Here is a 19634-nt window from a genome sequence, read left to right as displayed (position 1 = left end):
CCACACCAGCCACTGTTCAGGCAGCCCTGAGCAGCGGCCGGAGCGGCTGGCCCCGGGGACCGCCCGAGCAGCGGCCGGAGCGGCTGGCCCCGGGGACCGCCCGAGTAGTGATCCTTGGGGCGGCCAGAGTAGCCACTGCTTGGCAGCCCCCGGCAGCAGTCCCGGAGCAGCTATAGCAGCCACTGTCGGCAGCCCCTGGTGGCCATAGCAGCTGCTGTTGAGGGCCCCCGTCAGCGGTCCCCGGGTGGCCGGAGCAGCTGCTGTCGGCTGCCACCGGCAGGGGTCCCTGGGTGGCCGGAGCAGCTGCTGTCGACAGCCCCCAGCAGCGGTCCTGGAACGGCTGGAGCAGCAGAGGTTAGCAGTACCTGGCAGCGGTCATGGGGCACCGGAGCAGCTGCCAGTCGGCAGTGGACCCCGGCAGCTAGTGCTGTGGACCCCGCCCCACCTCAGCAACACCCTCCCTAGCAGCGACCCTTTTGCCCAAGATTTAGTCTGGGATATTTATAGTGTAAGTAATGGACAGGTCACAGGCAGTGAATTTTTGTTTATTGCCCATGACTTTTATTAAAAATACCTGTGACTAAATCATTGCCTTATCTATGAATCACCACAACACTCCTCTGGGACAATGCAAATCACTAAGCCCAGAACGAAGCATGCCAGAGCTGAGACCAGAGTTTTCTCTCTTGCGGGGACTCAGCTACAGAACAATCTTCTAGAGGAGTTCAGGCTAATCCAGAGTCTGGCCATCTTTAGTTAACAGTGCAAAACCTTCTTTTGAGAAAATCTTTCCATCATAACTGACACTCATTCCCAACCCTTCCACTCCACAAAGAAAACCCCTCAAGCTACCCCAAACAGAATTTTGACCCTGTAAAGTGTCAGAGAGACTCCATGAAGCCCATTAGGGACCTCGCTATTGATTTTACATGGAAGACACTTTGATGGTAATGAGTATCATCATCATTAAACTCTAAGAAAGAAAAAAAGATTATTAAAACCTCTCAGCTGCCTAGGAATACAGTGACCCTTTAATCTGAATCTGAACGTAACTTATTGGCTGAATTATATGTAACTCACACTATCTGATTAAGCGTCTTTTGCTGTTCCTTGAATCTTCGGTATTTCAATAGTTTATTGTGTGATGCTGAGACACCAGCTGTCGATGACGTAGGTAAAACTATAGGTGGCAAGCGATTGTTCAAAGTCTCTTTATCAGTGGGTGGTGTCAATTTATTTGACAACGACATCTAAATGCATAATAAAACAAGAAAAATTTAATAGATTACTATATTAAATTGTACTTGCATGAGAAATAGAATGGGTTAGTCACAATAATTTCCACAATCTAGACACCAAAGCAACACAGGTTTCTACAATGGAAACATAGGCGCCGACTCTGTGGGTGCTCCAAGGCTGGAGCACCCATGAAAAAAGTTAGCAGGTGCTTAGCACTCAACGGCAGCCAAGCTCCCTCCATCCCCCAGTGCCTTCCGCCCACCGATGGCCCCGCCCATCAACTCCTCCCACTCCCTCCCAGAGCCTCCCACCTGCCGTGAATCAGCTGTTCAGTGGCGTGCAGGAGGCACTGGGAGTAAGGGAGAGGAGCAGGGACTGGGTGCACTTATGGGAAAGGGGTGGAGTGGGGCGGGAAGAGGAGTGGTGGGGGCATGGCAGGTCCTTGGGGGAAGGGGTGGAGTAGGGCAGGGCCTGGAGCTGAGCAGGAGTTGAGCATCCCCAGGGAAAATTGGAAGCCGGTGCCTGTGAATGGAAAAACACTATACTCTATGTACTTAAATTCCAAAGTACAAAGGGATATTTAGGGCTTGATTCTGTTCTTGGTTCATACAAAAGAAAATAACTAGAAATGGTGAATGTGACTCTAAATGCTACAAGAACAACTTGACAACTTGCATCCGATGAAGTGAGCTGTAGCAAACGAAAGCTTATGCTCAAATAAATTGGTTAGTCTCTAAGGTGCCACAAGTACTCCTTTTCTTTTTGCGAATACAGACTAACACGGCTGCTACTCTGAAACTTGACTTACACTGTTCTTTTTGTCTCAACTCATCTGTACGTGAAAATCTTGGTTTTGAGCACGGTTTCTAGATCAAGGCTTCTGGTAAATATGGTCAAGTGTTTCATCCAGATCTCTGACAGACCTGCCTCATCTCTGGCTTTTGCTGGTGTCCCCGCTTTTCATTCTGTCCTTCAGGTTTCCAACCTGTCAGCTACATCTCTGGATTTTCTTGACTGGGCATCAACATTTTTTTCACTGTTTTCAGAGTAGCAGCCGTGTTAGTCTGTATTCTCAAAAAGAAAAGGAGTACTAGTGGCACCTTAGAGACTAACCAATTTATTTGAGCATAAGCTTTCGTGAGCTACAGCTCACTTCATCGGATGCATTCAGTGGAAAGCTACAGCTCACTTCATCGGATGCATTCAGTGGAAAATTTTCCACTGAATGCATCCGATGAAGTGAGCTGTAGCTCACGAAAGCCTATGCTCAAATAAATTGGTTAGTCTCTTAGGTGCCACTAGTACTCCATTTTTTTCACTGTCTCCTGAATAAGCCTTGTGATGCCGGTAAACCAGGGCCACAGCCCAGTTCACTTGTGTGTTAGTATCAAAAGCGATTGTTAGATGTAAGAATGTATTCAGGCCAATTTACTTGCTATTAGGATAGATCAAAGTAATTGTTGAATGTATAGTGGTGTATTCAGATGTGTAAACTTCATGAAAACAAATGGGTCGTTACTGTATTCTTCTTGGTTATGTTTCAGAGTAACAGCCGTGTTAGTCTGTATTCGCAAAAAGAAAAGGAGTACTTGTGGCACCTTAGAGACTAACCAATTTATTTGAGCATGAACTTCTTGGTTATCTATTCCTGTTATAAGGTAACAGCAAACATTTACTGTAACTAAATTACCCATCAAGGAAATCTTGTGAAATGCTAATGAAGAACATAAGGACTTAAACAGAAAATGCTAATTTCAAAGCAAATGATCATTGTGTGTGATGATCCAGGGCAAAGACTCTGAATGCATTCCTCACTATCAGTCATCGAAGAAAAAGCCCATGTGGGTACAAAGAAAAGGAGTACTTGTGGCACCTTAGAGACTAACCAATTTATACAGTATAAAAGAGCTATAAATATGAATTCATTAAAAGATCCTTCATCTCTGGACTGTAAGGATTCTAACAGAGCAGAAAAACTGAACAAGAAGACAGAGATCCCCAGAGTTAATGTGAGTAGCCCAGGAAAAGACTTTTGGAAAACTAGCAGTTTATTACATCACTGCCACCATTTGGAGTTACAAACTGTGATTTACCTGTAATTATATTTTACCTGCTTTAATCTCTCATTCTTTTTTCTTAGCTAACAAACCTATAGTTAGTTTGCTACAGAATTGGCTGCCAGTGTTGTCTTTGGTGTAAGATCTGGAGTACCAGTTGATTTGGGGTGAGTGACTGGTCTTTTGGGACTGGGAGAAACCTGATATGGTGTGATTTTAGGTTTAAGTAATCTTTTATCACAAAGTTCAGTTTGTCTGGGTGACACGATAGAGTGGAAAGTCTAAGGGGACTGTCTGTGACGCCATGGTAAGACATGGTAATCTGTTAGTCTCTAAGGTGCCACAAGTCCTCCTTTTCTTTTTGTGGAGACAGACTAACACGGCTGCTACTCTGAAACATGGTAAGACTGGTAATAGTGACCCAGGAGTTCACATTTGTTTCTGGCTTGGTGAAATCTAATAATAGAATATACCACCAGTTTGGGGTGTCTGCCCTTGTTTTCGGACAGTCTGTCCTGAATAGATAGGCATTCACAGTTGTGAGCCACTCCAGACAGCATGCCAGGTAGAGGGCTGAGAAATTAACAAACTCTCTTCTCTTTGCTCAGACAGAGGCTAGTGCATTAACTCCTCTCAGCTCTTTCCCCATTACCTACCCTATCACCCATACCAAACTTCAGCTTTGCCTAACCTTCACAATTGGCAGACTGGAAGCAGTGTTTTGCAAGATTTCAATTTCCTACAAAAATCCATAAAGAAACTGAAGATATTCAGGAATCATCTTTAATTTACACTGTGGGGAAGCAGGCACAGTATATCTTTAAATCCTTTGACTTTATTGAAGACGGTCACAAAGATGACTATGAAAAGGTTCTGGCTATGTAGCGGATAAATATAAAATTAAACAATTAAAGTTAGCTTAATTTTGGTTAAGGAAACATATATGTGTTGTAAAGAAAGGCCCTGACTAGCAAGTGAAAGGAATAATAGTAAGTGATAAGGCCAGAAGAAATAAAATAATTCAAAAAATAATTAATGAGATAACGGGAAGTTTCTAAAAAGAGGCCTCTGACCAATAGGGATGACTGCAGATGGTTTTCAAAAGACAAAAAGAGTCTCTATTAAAAGGAGCCAACACAGAGATGGCACAGCCTTCCCAAAAGTGGGGGGGCCAAGGCCCTCACCTTTCCCCTTCTGCCGGAGGCCCCGCCCCTTCTGCCTCAGGCCCTGCCCGCAGCTAAGCCATAAGCTGGAATGGGCCGTAAGCCATGGACCCTTCACCTGCCCAGGATGGGGGGCCGAGAGCAGCTCCCAGCCCATGTCCCCACCCCATAGGCCCACCGCCCAGGGCAGGTGAAGGGTTTGTGGCTCCCCACAGCTACTCGTGTGGCTCTCTCCTACCCAGCTCCAGCCGGGTGACGGGATCTCAGAGCTGCAGCCCAACCATGGTACGAGCTGCATGGCCAGGCAGCTGTGAGGAGCTGCGGACCCTCCATCTGCCCTGGGTGGGGGGGTCAGGACACAGGTCAGGGGCTGCTCTCACGCGACGGGGGGAGGGGTGAAGGGATCATCCCAGAGAATAGCCACGTGGTGGGGTGGGGAGAGGTGTGCACTGTACATCCACCCGAAAACCTCAGCCCCTCCTTTTAAACGGCAAACCCAACTGGCCTTGCTTGCTATGGGAAAGGATGGCGCTGCAGTTTGAAACCATTCCCACATGTTATGAAGGCATAAGAAGCCAACCCCACGTACCAAAAGGCTTACCATGGCTGCCTGGAAACCGAATTCTGTTGCCCAGCCGTTTGTGATGTGTCACCATACCGGCAGGCGCTCAATATAAAAGGCAAAATGTGACGTTGTACCTAAAGCACATGTGCTGTCTGCTGTGAATTGCTTGATTCACTGTGAAAGAGTCTCCCTTTTGTTCTCAGAAATATATCATCTTAAATTGTACTGTCCCTTTTTATCTCCCCCCAGGTGCAAATGTTTCTATGCTCCCCCTATCATCTCGATCCCTGAGGTTATTGCAGATCAGAAGGCGAAAAAAATGCACTCGCAATGACATGTTTTCTGAGCTCATGCAGTCCTCCCGTACTGATAGGGCACAGCTTAATGCATGGAGGCATTCAGTGGCAGAGGCCAGGAAAGCATTAAGTGAGCGTGAAGAGCAGAGGCAGGAGGAAATGCTGAGGCTAATGGGGGAACAAATGGACATGATGAAGCATCTGTTGGAGCTGCAAGAAAGCCAACAAGAGCACAGACCCCTGCTGCATCCATTGTATAACTGCCTGCCCTCCTCCCCAAGTTCCATAGCCTCCTCACCCAGATGCCCAAGAACGCGGGGAGGGAGGCTCCGGGCACTCAGCCATTCCACTCCAGAGTATGGCCTAAGCAACAGAAGGCTGTCATTCAAAAAGTTTTGATTGGTAGCAATGTGGTCTTGTCCTTCCCTCCTCCCACACCCCAACCCACCTGGGCTACCTTGTCAGTTATCTCACTTTTTTTTTAATTAATAAAGAAATAATGCATGGTTTCAAAACCATAGTTACATTATTTCCTTTGCCAGCTGTGATCGAAGCGTGGAGGGCGGATGGCTTACAGGGAATTAAAATCAACAAAGGGGGCGGGTTTGCAGCAAGGAGAAACACATACAACTGTCACACCATAGCCTGGCCAGTCATGAAACTGGTTTTCAAAGCCTCTCTGATGCACAGTGTGCCTAGCTGTGCTCTTCTAATCGCCCTGGTGTCTGGCTGCTCAAAATCGGCCGCCAGGCGATTTGCCTCAACCTCCCACCCCGCCATAAACATCTCCCCCTTAGTCTCACAGATATTATGGAGCACACAGCAAGCAGCAATTACAATAGGAATGTTGGTTGCGCTGAGGTCTAACCTAGTCAGCAACAGCGCCAGTGAGCTTTTAAACGTCCAAAGGCACATTCTACCACCATTCTGCACTTGCTCAGCCTATAGTTTAACTGCTCCTTACTACTGTCCAGGTTGCCTGTGTACAGCTTCATGAGCCATGGGAGCAAGGGGTAGGCTGGGTCCCCAAGGAAATTATTGGCACTTCAACATCCCCAACAGTAATTTTCTGGTCTGGGAAGTAAGTCCCTTCTTGCAACTGCTCGAACAGCCCGAAGTTCCTAAAGATGCGAGCGTCATGCACCTTTCCCGGCCATCCCACATTGAGGTCGGTGAAACATCCCTTGTGATCAACCAGTGCTTGCAGCACCATTGAGAAGTACCCTGTGCAGTTTACGTACTGGTTGGCAAGGTGGTCCAGTGCCAAGATAGGGATATGCGTTCCGTCTATCGCCCCAGCAAAGTTAGGGAACCCCATTGCAGCAAAGCCATCCACTATGTCTGCACATTTCCCAGAGTCACTACCCTTGACAGCAGAACGTCAGTGACTGCACTGGCTACTTGGATCACAGCAGTCCCCACAGTAGACTTGCCCACTCCAAATTGATTCCCGACTGACCAGTAGCAGTCAGGCGTTGCAAGCTTCCACAGGGTTATTGCCACTTGCTACTCAACTATCAGGGCAGATCTCATCTTGGTATTCCTGTGCTGCAGGCGGGGGAAAGCAACTCACAAAGTTCCATGAAAGTGGCCTTACGCATATGAAAGTTTCGCAGCCACTAGGAATCATCCCATACTTGCAACACTATGCGGTCCCACCAGTCTGTGCTTGTTTGCTGGAGCCAGAATCGGTGTTCCACTGTATCAACTAGCCCCACTGCCGCCATGATGTCCCAATTGCCACAGCCTGTGCTTTCAGGAACGCCTGTGTCCATGTCCTCAACACAGTCGTCCTTGGGCTGGTGTCTCTTAACCCGATTCTGCAAATACTCCAGGATAATGCACGAGGTGTTTACAATGCTCACAACAGCAGCAGTGAGCTGAGCAGGCTGCATGCTTGCTGTGGTATGGCATCTGCATGGGTAACCCAGGAAAAAAGGCGCAAAATGATTGTCTGCCGTTGCTTTCACGGAGGGAGGGAGAGAGGGAGGGGCGATTGACGACATGTACTCAAAACCACCCATGACAATGTTTTTGCCCCATCAGGCATTGGGAGCTTAACCCAGAATTCCAATGGGCAGCGGAAACTGCGGGAACTGTGGGATAGCTACCCACAGTGCACCGCTCCGTAAGTCGATGCTAGCCACGGTATTGAGGACACACTCTGCCGCCTAAATGCGCTTATTGGGGACATACACAATGACTGTATAAAATAAATTTCTAAAAATCGACTTCTATAAAATTGACCTAATTTTGTAATATAGACATACCCAAAGGATGTGAAAGTGGCTCTCTAGGGAGAGGAAATTAAGACACAGGAGGTCCTAGAGATAAACCCTGGTGAAAGCCAAACTCAGGGACATAGACTAGACTGAGGCTTATGTTGTAAAACACAAAAGCCAAGCCACAGGATGGTGATGCGTGTGTTTGGATAGTAACTCAAGGCCCAAGTATTCTAATGAAGATAGGAAAGAGACAAAAGCTATGGAGGGGAGAAGAAATAACTGATGACACGAATGCAGGATTACATTTTCATTGCAAGATCAAGCAGTAAAAGAAGCTAGACTATAATGGAGCAGGTTCTTTGGCTAACACAAATTCAGGCTTAAAAGCAGAACTGGAAATGCACAAAGCTACCATCAAAGCACATTTATATAAAACCAACATCGCCTATTCCCCCTCTCATGTTTCCCCCAGATAAAAGTCTGTAACACTCCTTGCCCCCTGCCACCGGGAAGGCAGCACGGCCCTCTCGCTGCTGCCCCAGCACCAGGCCCTGAGGAGGGCAGGACAGCCTGTAACAGCCCCTCACCCGCTCCCTGCCGCGGGGAGGGCGGCGCGGCGCGGCGCGGCACAGCACAGGAAGGAGGGGGTGATCCCCGTCCCCCTCCCTCCTCACCTCGCTCCGCTGCCCGGGACCCAGAAGGGGCCGGGGGCTCGTTGTCCCGACAGGGGCAAACGGGACCAGAGCGGGCCTGGGCGGTGGCTGCGGCGGCAGCGCGTTGCTCCTCCGAAGGCTGCGCTACCCGTCAGGGTCAACAACGCGGTTGCCATGGCGACAAGTGCAGGGCCGTTCCCTCAGCGGCGGCCCGAGAGGAGAGAGCGAGCGGCCCCGCCCCCTTCAGTCAGCAGGGGGTCGCGTCGTGCTTGTTATCTCAGCCGGCGGGGGCGGTGAGGGGAGAGGCAACGAGGAACGCCGGGGGGACCGGAATCAGACATGCACAGAGGAGGGGTCCAAGTTGTTCTGCAAACACCAGCTGTGACTTTGTTTGCTAAAGAAGTGTATATAGAAAATGTGCCAGCTCCGTGCAAATTATTGGGCTTCAGCAGCTTCTTCCACCCCCAAGTTTGCAGCTACTTCATTGGATCCCATGCCTGCAAAGCCCCTTTATACCTAAAGATTCTTAAAGAAGCCTCATCTAGAGAGAGAACAACCTGTGTACAGCCTTCTGTGCTCTTCTCATGTCACTATTGTTGGGTCTCTGGGGGATATACTTCCACCTCTGTGTCCTACATACAGAATACTGTTATTCTATGTAATTCAGTTGATTTCACAACATATTCAACTCTGTTCAGACAAATAAGTTTCAATGCACTCAGACTGGAGTATATAGTAGAGAAGTGCACAAACTACTAATGATTAAACTGACATAGAGAATGTACCTTCTCCATACATGTGTAAATGTATTAATTAATCATTAAGAACCAAAATATTAGATATCTGGGTCCCAAGATATTAGGAGTCTGCAAATGATTTTCACACACTCCTGATCTCATTTATAGGATATGGGCTTTAACAGTATTTAAACAGTTTAATTTTAGGACCTGATCTTGCAAATATTTATGCATGCAAGCCCTATTCCTGCAATGACTGAATGACTGGATCCCTAAAGCTAACACAGGTGCTAGGGGTGAGGTTTCACTTAATGCTGCATCAGGATTTTACATGGGTATTGAGAGTTTTTTCAGCTTTGCATTACAGTATATTACTACTAACTCTAATAAAATACATAATCAGCTTTATTTTTATTCAGACAAGAAGGATGATCCAGTCACTATGGTGCTAACCTGGGACTTAGAAAAGCTAAGTTCAGTTTCCTGCTGTGCTACAATCCTATTGCATGACCATGGTCAAACCACTTAAACCTGGTTTACATTTAAAGATTCTGCCAGAATACGTTGGTTAGAAGCATGAAAAAAAGCACAGCTTTAACCAAAATAGCTATGTCAGCAAAAGCCCTAGAGTAGATTCAGTGGCAAAAAAAGTCCTTATTTTACTTAGGAAATTGGTAAAAGTTATACAGGCAAACCCTATCTACTGTAGGCAAGGCATAAGTCTCTGTCCCAGACTCTCAACATTATTTAGTCACCTAACTCCCATTGACCAATGGGAATTAGGTACCTAAATATCTTTGAGGATCTGTGTCTCAGTTTTCTATCAATACAATAGGGATAACAGTACTTTCCTATCTCACTGGATCATTGTGAGAATAAATTCATCAAAAAAGAAAGATTGTGGGGTTGCTGTATAACTACAACAGATACGACTCCTGTACTTAATTTTACTGGGGAAGTTAGCAGTAACAAAATAAAAAACTAGACCTTTGATCTAGGGAAGTGATGAGACTTACCAAGGCCCCACTATGATAACAATAGTAATATCTAGTTCCTACAGTGCTTTTCATTATTAGATCTCAAAGCACTTTACCAAGGAGCTCAGGATCATTCCCTCTTATTTTACAAATAGGTAAACTAAGGCACAGATAACTGAAATGACTTACCCAAGGTCTTCTTGACCTTCCAATGCCTCTTTGTGAGCAGACTTTAATGATCACACAGAGGCAGCTACAGGACTGAGGTCTTAGTCGTAATTATGAATAGCTAAATTCAACATTACAACTGACTGACACTTTTCCAAAATGGCTCTTTTTACAGATATCACATCTTTAAGTGATTGAACTGTTCTATTTTTATCTTTCTTTCAATAAACATGAAACATTCTGAACCAGATAAGTAGAAAATAAATCCAAACCTCAGGCATCAATAACATGTACAGTGTGTTATGCTAAAGAATGCTTTACAGCTGCTACTCTGAAACTTATAAAAGTGGGGAGAGTGGGGTGGGGGGAGAGAAAACCCTTTGTAGTGATAAACACACATTTTTTCATGGTTTATGTGTATAAAAACATCTTTTGTATTTTCCACAGTATGCATCCAATGAAGTGAACTGTAGCTCATGAAAGCTTATGCTCAAATAAATTGGTTAGTCTCTAAGGTGCCACAAGTACTCCTTTTCTTTTTGCAAATACAGACTAACACAGATGTTACTCTGAAACTTATAAAAGTCTGAATTTTTTCAGGAGACAAGTCTTCCTCTTTTCACATCTCACTAATTTGGGAGAGTGAATCCCTTCTTGGGGGCTCATTTTAGGAAGTGTTTAAAGGCTCTCCCCCTGGGGGTGCAGAATTTTGCTGTTAATATCAGAGATACTTAGTGTTTCGTTTATCTACTTCACCCAAACTGTCCCAGCTGCTTAGCCCTGGAAAAAGGGACTGAAGAGAACTGATCATAGGCATGGCCCCCACTAAGGCCTGACATCTCAGGGGAGGGAGGAGGGGCAACTCCCTAGAGATCTGCAAAGGACACAGATTATTTTCTCCAAGGAAACCACCTAGATAAAGCTCCGAGAGCTACAAAGGGGCGCCTATGACCCCAGGCTACCTGCTCCCACCCGACCTCCAGCCACGGTACGCGCTCGGCAGGATCAGCACTAGATGCTTCTCACTTCCCCCGAGCTTTTCTACCTCTTTCCACAGGAAGTAAATAGTCAGCACTTCCGGCCTATGCCCACGACTACCTCCAAAGACAAATGCATATCCCACGGTTGGGCCTTCCCTTTCGTCATTTCCGGTATATGACTACCCCAGTACCCATCAGCACTTGCGGCGCGCCGCTCAGCTCGTCTCCTTTTGCCCCAGCGCGGGTTTCCAGGCAATTGCAAGCGAATGTGCTGTCACCAATGTGAGGCTGTCTTGGCGCGCGCTGCCCGGAGCCGGAACGCAGCGGCGGCCGATGAATGGTGGATGCCGGGCGGGCTGGTTCATGTGGAGCCTTCTGTGGGGGGAGCTACGAGCCGCTGCCGGCCCGACGAGGCTCCGCTGCCGATCGGCCGCTTTCCTTAGCCGCGGCGGCGGCGCGGTTCCCCCCGGCCCTGCCTGCGGAGACCGGCCTGGCCACATGGAGCGGGCTGTCGTGCGCTGCGTCCCGTCGGAGCCTAAGATGAGCCTGTGGTTCGTGCTGTGTGACGGGAGCGCCAAGCACATGCAGCGGGACCAGGCGGAGCCGCTAGGCCGGGCGTTGGCCCGCATCGCCACCAACGCCGGCAAGGGCCACGCCAAGGCGGCCAAGAAGAGCAAGAAAGCGCGGGCGGAGGCGGGCCCGGCCGGGGAGCCGGTGCCGACGGCGCCGCTCGCCGTGCGCCTCTTTTCGCGGGACGGGGAGTCCGTGGCTGAAGACGTGTCCAATGCCGAGGCCTGGCAGGACGGCGCCGTGCTGCAGATCGGCGAAGTCAAGTACCAGGTGGAGCGGAACCCGCCGTCAGTCATCGAGCTCCAGCTGCCTCGCTCGCTGCTCGCCGGCTTCCCCGTCTGCCCCAAGATCCACACCGAATTCGGCGCGCCCCAGCACTGTCTCTTCCGCTGGTACCGGGAGCAGCCAGGGGGCGGCGGGGACGAGCCCTCCCCGGGGGGCGCCATCTGGGTAGAAGCCCCGGTCCGGGACCGCGTCTTCACGCCGACCAACGCGCACATCGGACTGCGCCTCAAGCTTCACTGCACCCCGGGCAACAGCCAGCAGCGCTACGGGCTCCCCCGGGAGGTGGAAAGCAGCGGCCCCGTGGAGGCCGGGCCCGGCGCCTGTACCTTCGACTCCCGGCACCTCTACACCAAGAAGGTGTCCGGGGAAGGCTTAATCCGCACCGTCTCCTACAACGTTCTGGCCGACATCTATGCTCAGACCGAGCACTCGCGGACCGTGCTCTACCCCTACTGCGCGCCCTACGCGCTGGAGCTCGACTACCGGCAGAACCTGCTCAAGAAGGAGCTGGCCGGCTACAGCGCCGATCTCATCTGCTTGCAGGAGGTGGACAAGTCCGTCTTCGCCGATAGCTTGGCCCCGGCGCTGGACGCTTTCGGCCTCGAGGGGCTCTTCAGGATCAAGGAGAAGCAGCATGAAGGCTTGGCCACTTTCTACCGCAGGGATAAGTTCAGCCTGCTTAGCGAGCACGATATCGCCTTCAATGAGGCCCTGGTCTCCGACCCACTACACAAGGAGCTGCGGGACAAGCTAGCCCCCTACCGCTTAGCCCAGGAGAAGGTGCTGCAGAGATCTTCTGTGCTGCAGGTACCAGCCATTTGTACAGCAGCTCTACCCCACAAATTGGTGTGTCCAACCCCCAGGAAATCAGGCTGCAGAGCCAGTGGGAGGCACTGTCACTGTTTAGGAGGAGGTTCACTATAGAACTACTGGTAGAAGGAAAAAGAAGGGACAGAGCAGTAATAGAGTAAAAGGTTCTCAGGCAGGCAGAGTTGTGATTGTGAGTAGGGTAGGAACCATAAGCTATGTCTACACTACAGCTGGGGTCCATGTTCTGTGATGGATCCACGGGTGGTTGATTTAGCGGGTCTACTGAAGACCCGCCAAATCGATAGCAGATCGTTCTCCAGTCGACCCCTGTACTCGACGCCCAACGAGAAGAGTAAGGTACGTCAACGGGAGAGTTTCCCCCATTGACCCCCCCACGGTGTAGACCCCGCGGTAACTCAGCCTAAGGTACGTCAACTTCAGCTACGTTATTCACGTAGCTGGAGTTGCCTAGCATAGGTCGACTTACCGTGGTAGTGTAGACATAGCCATAGAGTCTGTCTATGCTGGAGCAAGCCCTTGTCTACACTAGAGGGGAAATTCAATCTAAGCTAGGCAGTTTGTGTTACGTGAATAGCGTACCTCAAATCAATGTAGCTTAGATCTACTTACCGCGGTGACCACACTACATGATGTCGACAGGAGATGCTCTCCCATTGACTCCCCCTACTCTTCTCGAGTAAATCAACTGCCGATGCATCAGTCGCTGCACGTGGATCCCCCGGTAAGTGTAAGACAAGCCCTAGGTTATGGAGGGTTTTGAGAATCAGGTAGAATGTCACACTGCTTAATGTGTAAAACAAGGAAATGTGTTTTGATAGGTGGTAGTGTCAGAGTCTTTGCCATTCACCCAACTGGGTACACGGGGCCAGTGTCGGCTCTCTTCCCCTGATTTCTGCCCTTTAGAATGTGGGCTTGATTAAAAATGATCCTGCCAGTTTTAAATGATGTATTCATTTTCTTTGGTTTCTTTCTGTCTTCAAACCATTTTAAAGTGAATTCTTAAGAGTGATATAACAAAACATTGGAGTGTGTCAGATCTTCTAAAGTATCAGATCTGATTTTAGTTTAGAAAATATTTTTATTCTAAATTTTAATAAACTTTGGGGGCATTGGTTATCTGATTTTGAAACACTGTAGACATACAAGTGGGGTGTGCATGTGAGATAGTGACTGCACTGTTTGTGACATTAAGAAAATTAAGGCCCCAATCCTGCAAATATTTATGCACGTGCTTAACTTTTCATGTTTGTAGACCCATTGACTACTCTCATAATTAAAGTTAAGCATCCACATAAGTGGTTGCAGGATCACAGCCCAGGTCAGAAATCCCAGTAACTGACATGGAGTCTTGTGGCAGTGACAAATATAATCTCATTTACAAGGCTTGAAAAATCTACTTACCCCAAGGGCCAGTGTGAGTACAGACTTTTCCTGGTGCCTGATAACTTTTTTTTTTTAAACAAAAGTTTTAGATTGCTAACTTCCCAACTAGTGGCTTCCTCAGTGCAGAGAAACAACTCAAGTGTTGTTGCTGCAGAGGGGGTGGAAGAATGGAGAAGGAAAAAACTTGGGAAAAGCTCCACCAAGATCTTTTAGAAGAAAGAGAGTGAAATGCAGAAGAAAAAGTATAGCAAAAGCAGGAGACTTGACAGACAGGGCTGGTTAAAATAGTATTTGGCAAATACATTAATTTCGCTGGAATTTGTCAAATGACTTATTTTAGAAACACTTGTTTTACTAGTTCTAGAACTGACAAAGTACTATAATTGTCACGGGTCATGGCTTTTTGTGGGGGAGAAATTTTATAATGGTATGTGTAGTTAGTGTACATGGGCTATTTCCTGTCAGGTACACTGTTTTTCAAAAACTGTTTATTGCTTATAATATTTGACTTTAACATTCAAAATAATGTGTAGAAAGAGATGTATAAAAATGTGAATTGTATTGTCACCAAGGTACAAGTTGATTAATCACTAATAATTCATAATTCTACATAGGCTCTTTGAGGCCTGTAAAGCATTTTCTGATTTAACATTTTGTAAAAGAGTGCTGTTTCGTGCAGGTTTCAGTTCTTCAGTCTACGAATGATCCTTCAAGGAAGATTTGTATAGCTAATACTCATCTATACTGGCATCCAAAAGGTAACTTTACTGATGTTATATATGTCTATATTATTAGCTAGATTTAGTAGCATTTTTCCTACACAACTAGAATTTGCATTTCACTTTTCTGAATGGAAGGATTTCTCCCTACTTCTTACAATTCCTCATTTTTCCTTATGGAGATGAGGATTTCCTTAGTTCATTCCTTCTCATAATGGGATCTTTAACTGCTGCACCAACTGGATTGGAGGATTATGTTATATCGTGATAGAGTGTAGTCTTGCTTGTTTAGGAATGTTCAGAATATAGCTAAAGCAAAAATTATTGTATTCCACATTCCACCCCCAATCTGTAATTTGCTAATATAGATGGGTTTACAGAGTGTGACTCCCTCTGTACTCAATGTAACTGATGTTGTGGTATTGACAGCAGAGGAAGCAAATTGGGCCTCTCAAACCACGTCTCCCTTCTAGGCGCAAGAACTAGGAGGGGAGATTACTTCCTGTTTCTTGGTGTTCCTAAAGCAGAGGTGGGCAAACTACAGCCCGCGGGCCACATCCTGCCCCTGGGACTGTCATGCCCGGCCCCTGAACTCCTGGCCCCTCCCCTGCTGTTCCCCCACCCCCGCAGCCTCAGCTTGCTGCGCCAGCAGCGCTCTGGGCGGTAGGGCTGCGAGCTCCTGCTGGGTAGCATTGCAGTGTGGCTGGCTGCAGCCAGGCGACACAACTGCCAGTCATGCTGCTCTGAGTGTCATGGTCAGGGAGCGGGGGGGTTGGGTAAGGGGCAGAAGGTCCTGGGGGACAGTCAGGGGACAGGGAACAGGGAGTTGTTGGATAAGGCCTGGGGTTCTGGGGAGGCAGTTAGGGATGGGGGTTCCTGGGAGGGGGAGGTCAGCAGACAAGAAGCAGGGGGGTTGGATGGCGGGGATTCTGAGGGGGGCAGGAAGTGGGGGGGGGTGGATGGAGGAGGGGCAGGCTGTTTGCGGAAGCACAGCCTTCCCTACTTGGCCCTCCATACAATTTTGCAACCCTGATGTGGTCCTTGGGCCAAAAAGTTTGCCCACCCCTGTCCTAAAGGATGTAGGGGCAGAAAAAAGCCACTGAGATGGTGGGGTGAAGCCAGTGCCCTATTAGGCCAGGGATTAACTGAGCAAGGGTGAAAAAGGCCCCTGCTCAATCCTTAGCAAAGAAGGTATTTGGTTTCTCTAGATTCACTCTTACTTGGGAGGGAAAATTGCAGGGGTATGTTTTTAAAGGTGCACAGTCCCTATAATCATGCACCGAAGTTGAAGCCTTGCTAACAGTTTTAAAATGTATATTGCTGCAAACTATCAGTCAGCAGTGGTTTATAAAACTCATTTGAAACTACTGAATAAATAGAATACTTAATTAACATGCTTTTATGTCCGTAGGTGGAAACATCCGTCTCATCCAAATTGCTGTAGCTTTGTCTCATATTAGGCATGTTACATGTGATCTGTATCCTGGCATACCTGTCATATTCTGCGGTGATTTTAATAGTACACCTTCAACTGGAATGTATAGGTTTATCAACAGTGGCAGTGTTGCTGAGGATCATGAAGACTGGGTCTCTAATGGAGAAGAAGAAAGATGCAATATGTCTCTAACTCATCCTTTCAAACTGCAAAGTGCTTGTGGAGAACCTGCTTATACAAATTATGTTGGTGGGTTTCATGGATGCCTGGACTACATATTCATTGACATAAATGCTTTAGAGGTTGAACAAGTAATTCCATTGCCAAGTCATGAAGAAGTTACCACCCATCAGGCCTTGCCAAGTGTGTCTCATCCCTCAGATCATATAGCATTAATATGTGATTTAAAGTGGAAATAAGACTAACATTTGCATGGCATTTGTTCCGGGCCTTTAAAGAAGGAATTTGTTTACTTTAAGGGAACTTACCTTGTATCCCGGCTTGTATGTACCTTTATAAAGAAGGAAGCTAAACTGATTATTGGAAAAAAGTTCACATGCCTGTCATTTTGATTATAAATTTCTTACTGAGCGTTTTGTCTGATTGTTCATAACATTTGCATGACATAGCTTCCCCTTTCCCTTTTTCTACACTAATAGGAAGTCCAAATATATTTAAGAAAGATGAGGATGTTTTAAAAAAAAGTTAGATTATCATACCTTTTTATAGGTGTTTTTAACTGATTAAGAGATTATTTTGTTACAGATGTATGAATCTAATCTGATTTCTATAAAAGTACACATGAACTGAACCCTGTTTGTATAATTCAGAATAGGATATAAAAGAGGGTAAGCAAATGAGTTGTGTTGAATCAAATCAATTAAAACTACTTTCAATGCAGGACAAATGTCACCTCCTTCTTTTTAAATACTCAAAAATATAAATTTATTCATTTAGCATTCCTGATGCTTCTCTAGGCTTTAGCAAGCTGCATGTTCAGTGTACTACTCCTTTTTTGGACAAGATACTTTCTAACCAGATACCAACATCTGAATAGATTTGTACAATCAACATAAAACCATATTAAATTTTAGGATTAAAATGGCTTAAGAACCATTTTCCTTGCCCACTTAATGTATTTGTAGCCACTGAAAGGCTCTTCTTGACCTTTAAAAGAAATGGAAAAAAACCAGATTTAAAGACCAGTTGTCGATTATTGTAAACCAGTATCAAGTTTACTAAAAATAAAAATATGTAAGACCTGTATTTACTTTTGAGTATTGATTCCTACTGTTACCTATATCTAGCATTAGAAAACATACTAAAAGTTTTAGGTCAGTTTCCTAATACAGTTTGGGTGGGAAGGAGCTTTTTAAATTTATCTTGTCAGTTTTTGATTTGCAGGGAAGCATTAGTTGCTTCTGGAGAACAATTCCGTCCTGGTCTGGGGGGAGGGGAAGAAAAGAACACTTCACATAAGTAATATGTATCTAATTATTTGGGTGCAAATGCTTAAAGGTGACTTGCAAAGATTTTTAAAAGTTGGATTTGCTCGATTTTTTTTTTTCCATCATAAAGAAGGCCTGAAAGCTTTCTTAACTTAAAAATTTTTTTTTTTTTGCTTACACTTTCATTTTAGCAATAACAAGTCTAGTCTTTCCTGGTTATGTTGGGGAATATTTGGGATGTCTAAGGATGTACATTATACATATTATATTATATATTATGTACATTATATCCATACCTTACTGGAAATAATATTTAATTATTTAAACACCCACTACCCAGGGCTTCCTTTCTCCAAAATGTTGGTCATGGAAACTGAAGAGGTTCTGCAAACAAAAGATTTATAGAGTTTTACTAATGCTTCTTGTTTTAGTTGATAACTTTCCCTCAACTCCTGATATTATTGTCCTCATTTGACTAGTTTTCTGGTTATTAGTGCCTTCCAGGACAAAACAAGCTCTGAATGTCTAATACTGAAAAATCAAGAAGAATTCTCACCCCTATACATTATAAAAAGGCACATATCATGCAGATAGGAACACTAGAAATGCATTAGAACATTGTGGCTTCCTCATAATGCAAAAGTTAAACTGAATATTTAAAATGAAAAAAGTTGCTAAACTGAAAACTGTGGGGATGCACAGACTTAGGACATAAAAAAAACCTTACCTAACTCTGCTCCTGTTGCTTGACCCAAGGAACAACCAAACAGTGCAAACTAACCTGACACTCAGACAAGGTCCATACATGTACCTCATAGTAATAAATACAGTGGTAGCATTTTCATAGTACTATACATGTTGATATGGGCAATTGTTCCATGGTGTTTTTAAAAATGTGATATGTAAGCCTCCTATGAGCTGAACCCTTAATTATGTGACAGTTGGTACCAGTCAAACAAGTATGGGGGTCTAAGTATTGCCACTCTCCTTGGCACCTCATGGGCTATAGAGCCTCCTCACAGGGTAGGTGGCTGCTGCTAGGCAAGGATAGAGACTGAAACTGTTATAACCTTTATGGTGGGAGAGTAGAAAGAACAGGCCAGGAGAGGAACTTCTTTCTCTTACCAAGAGAAATGGGAGGAAAGTCCTATGGCACAAGGTCCAAGCACATGCACTGTTTCCTCTCCCTGGACTCTCTGTTGGAATGGAGCCTTCCCCCTTGTGACTGGTGCTGGCTATGGGAGTAGAGACAGACGCTGCTGCTGCTGGAACAGCCAACAGATAACTTTTACTTTCCAGCCCTCAGAGCCTTTTGAGCTCTTCCATTGAGGGGAAGAGAGATGATTCTTAGAAGGGAATGGGTGGAGCAGGCCTAAGCTGAGGGGCTGGAGTTCACTGCTGACAGACACCTATTGGTGGGAGGATGGTGGGGAAATGTGGATTAAGAGGGTTGCTGACCATGGAAAATTAACACTAACTGTACAACTGGTGTGAATTACCGTGGGATGTTACTATAACTTGTTACCTGCTGCTCTCAATTTGTTTTCATTTGGTGCATTTTGTGTTTAGACTGTAAGCTCTTGAATAGGGAGTGTTTGTGAAGCTTTTGGGTGCTCAAAAATAAATGATGAAAAATCATTTTTAATCAGACTAATGTACATATGTAAAAACATGCCGTAAGTACATGTTTATACCACCCTGCTTACCAACTATGTATCCATTGCATCTTGCATGTAAGATATTTTGATTAAAGTTGTTTTCTGATAAGGCCTTTGAGTCTTAAATCATGTATTTCACCTGTGGTGGTGAAGAACTCTGGGGCAGAAGGCTTTTTATTCTTGTACGTAATTGTCTAGGGTAATTCTCTTTCTGATAGCCTATATTCCAGTGTGGCCTATACTTT

General features: G+C 46.0%; 2 protein-coding genes across 2 annotated transcripts in view; one reads left to right on the top strand and one right to left on the bottom strand.

The window, feature by feature from the left end:
• The window catches only part of DNAH12 (dynein axonemal heavy chain 12), a 172930-nt gene extending 164625 nt beyond the window's left edge, over nucleotides 1-8305 (bottom strand). The window contains exons 1-2 of the mRNA XM_084633689.1: nucleotides 8220-8305; nucleotides 1081-1250 (exon numbers count right to left, since the gene is read on the bottom strand). Coding sequence (XP_084489815.1) covers nucleotides 1081-1250 — 170 coding nt within the window. The 5' untranslated portion in view covers nucleotides 8220-8305. The remainder of the gene's footprint in view (nucleotides 1-1080; nucleotides 1251-8219) is intronic.
• A 2938-nt stretch (nucleotides 8306-11243) lies between these two features.
• Nucleotides 11244-19500, top strand: PDE12 (phosphodiesterase 12). The gene is made up of 3 exons (XM_084634595.1): nucleotides 11244-12722; nucleotides 14809-14887; nucleotides 16260-19500. The coding sequence occupies exons 1-3, from the start codon at nucleotides 11394-11396 to the stop codon at nucleotides 16700-16702; spliced, it is 1851 nt and encodes a 616-aa protein (XP_084490721.1). The 5' UTR covers nucleotides 11244-11393; the 3' UTR covers nucleotides 16703-19500.
• Nucleotides 19501-19634: the final 134 nt, after the last annotated feature.

This window comes from Lepidochelys olivacea (genome assembly GCF_965140295.1).
Source record: "Lepidochelys olivacea isolate rLepOli2 genome assembly, chromosome: 7".
Taxonomy (NCBI): Eukaryota; Metazoa; Chordata; order Testudines; family Cheloniidae; genus Lepidochelys; species Lepidochelys olivacea.
This window is presented reverse-complemented; position numbering and strand designations above follow the sequence as displayed.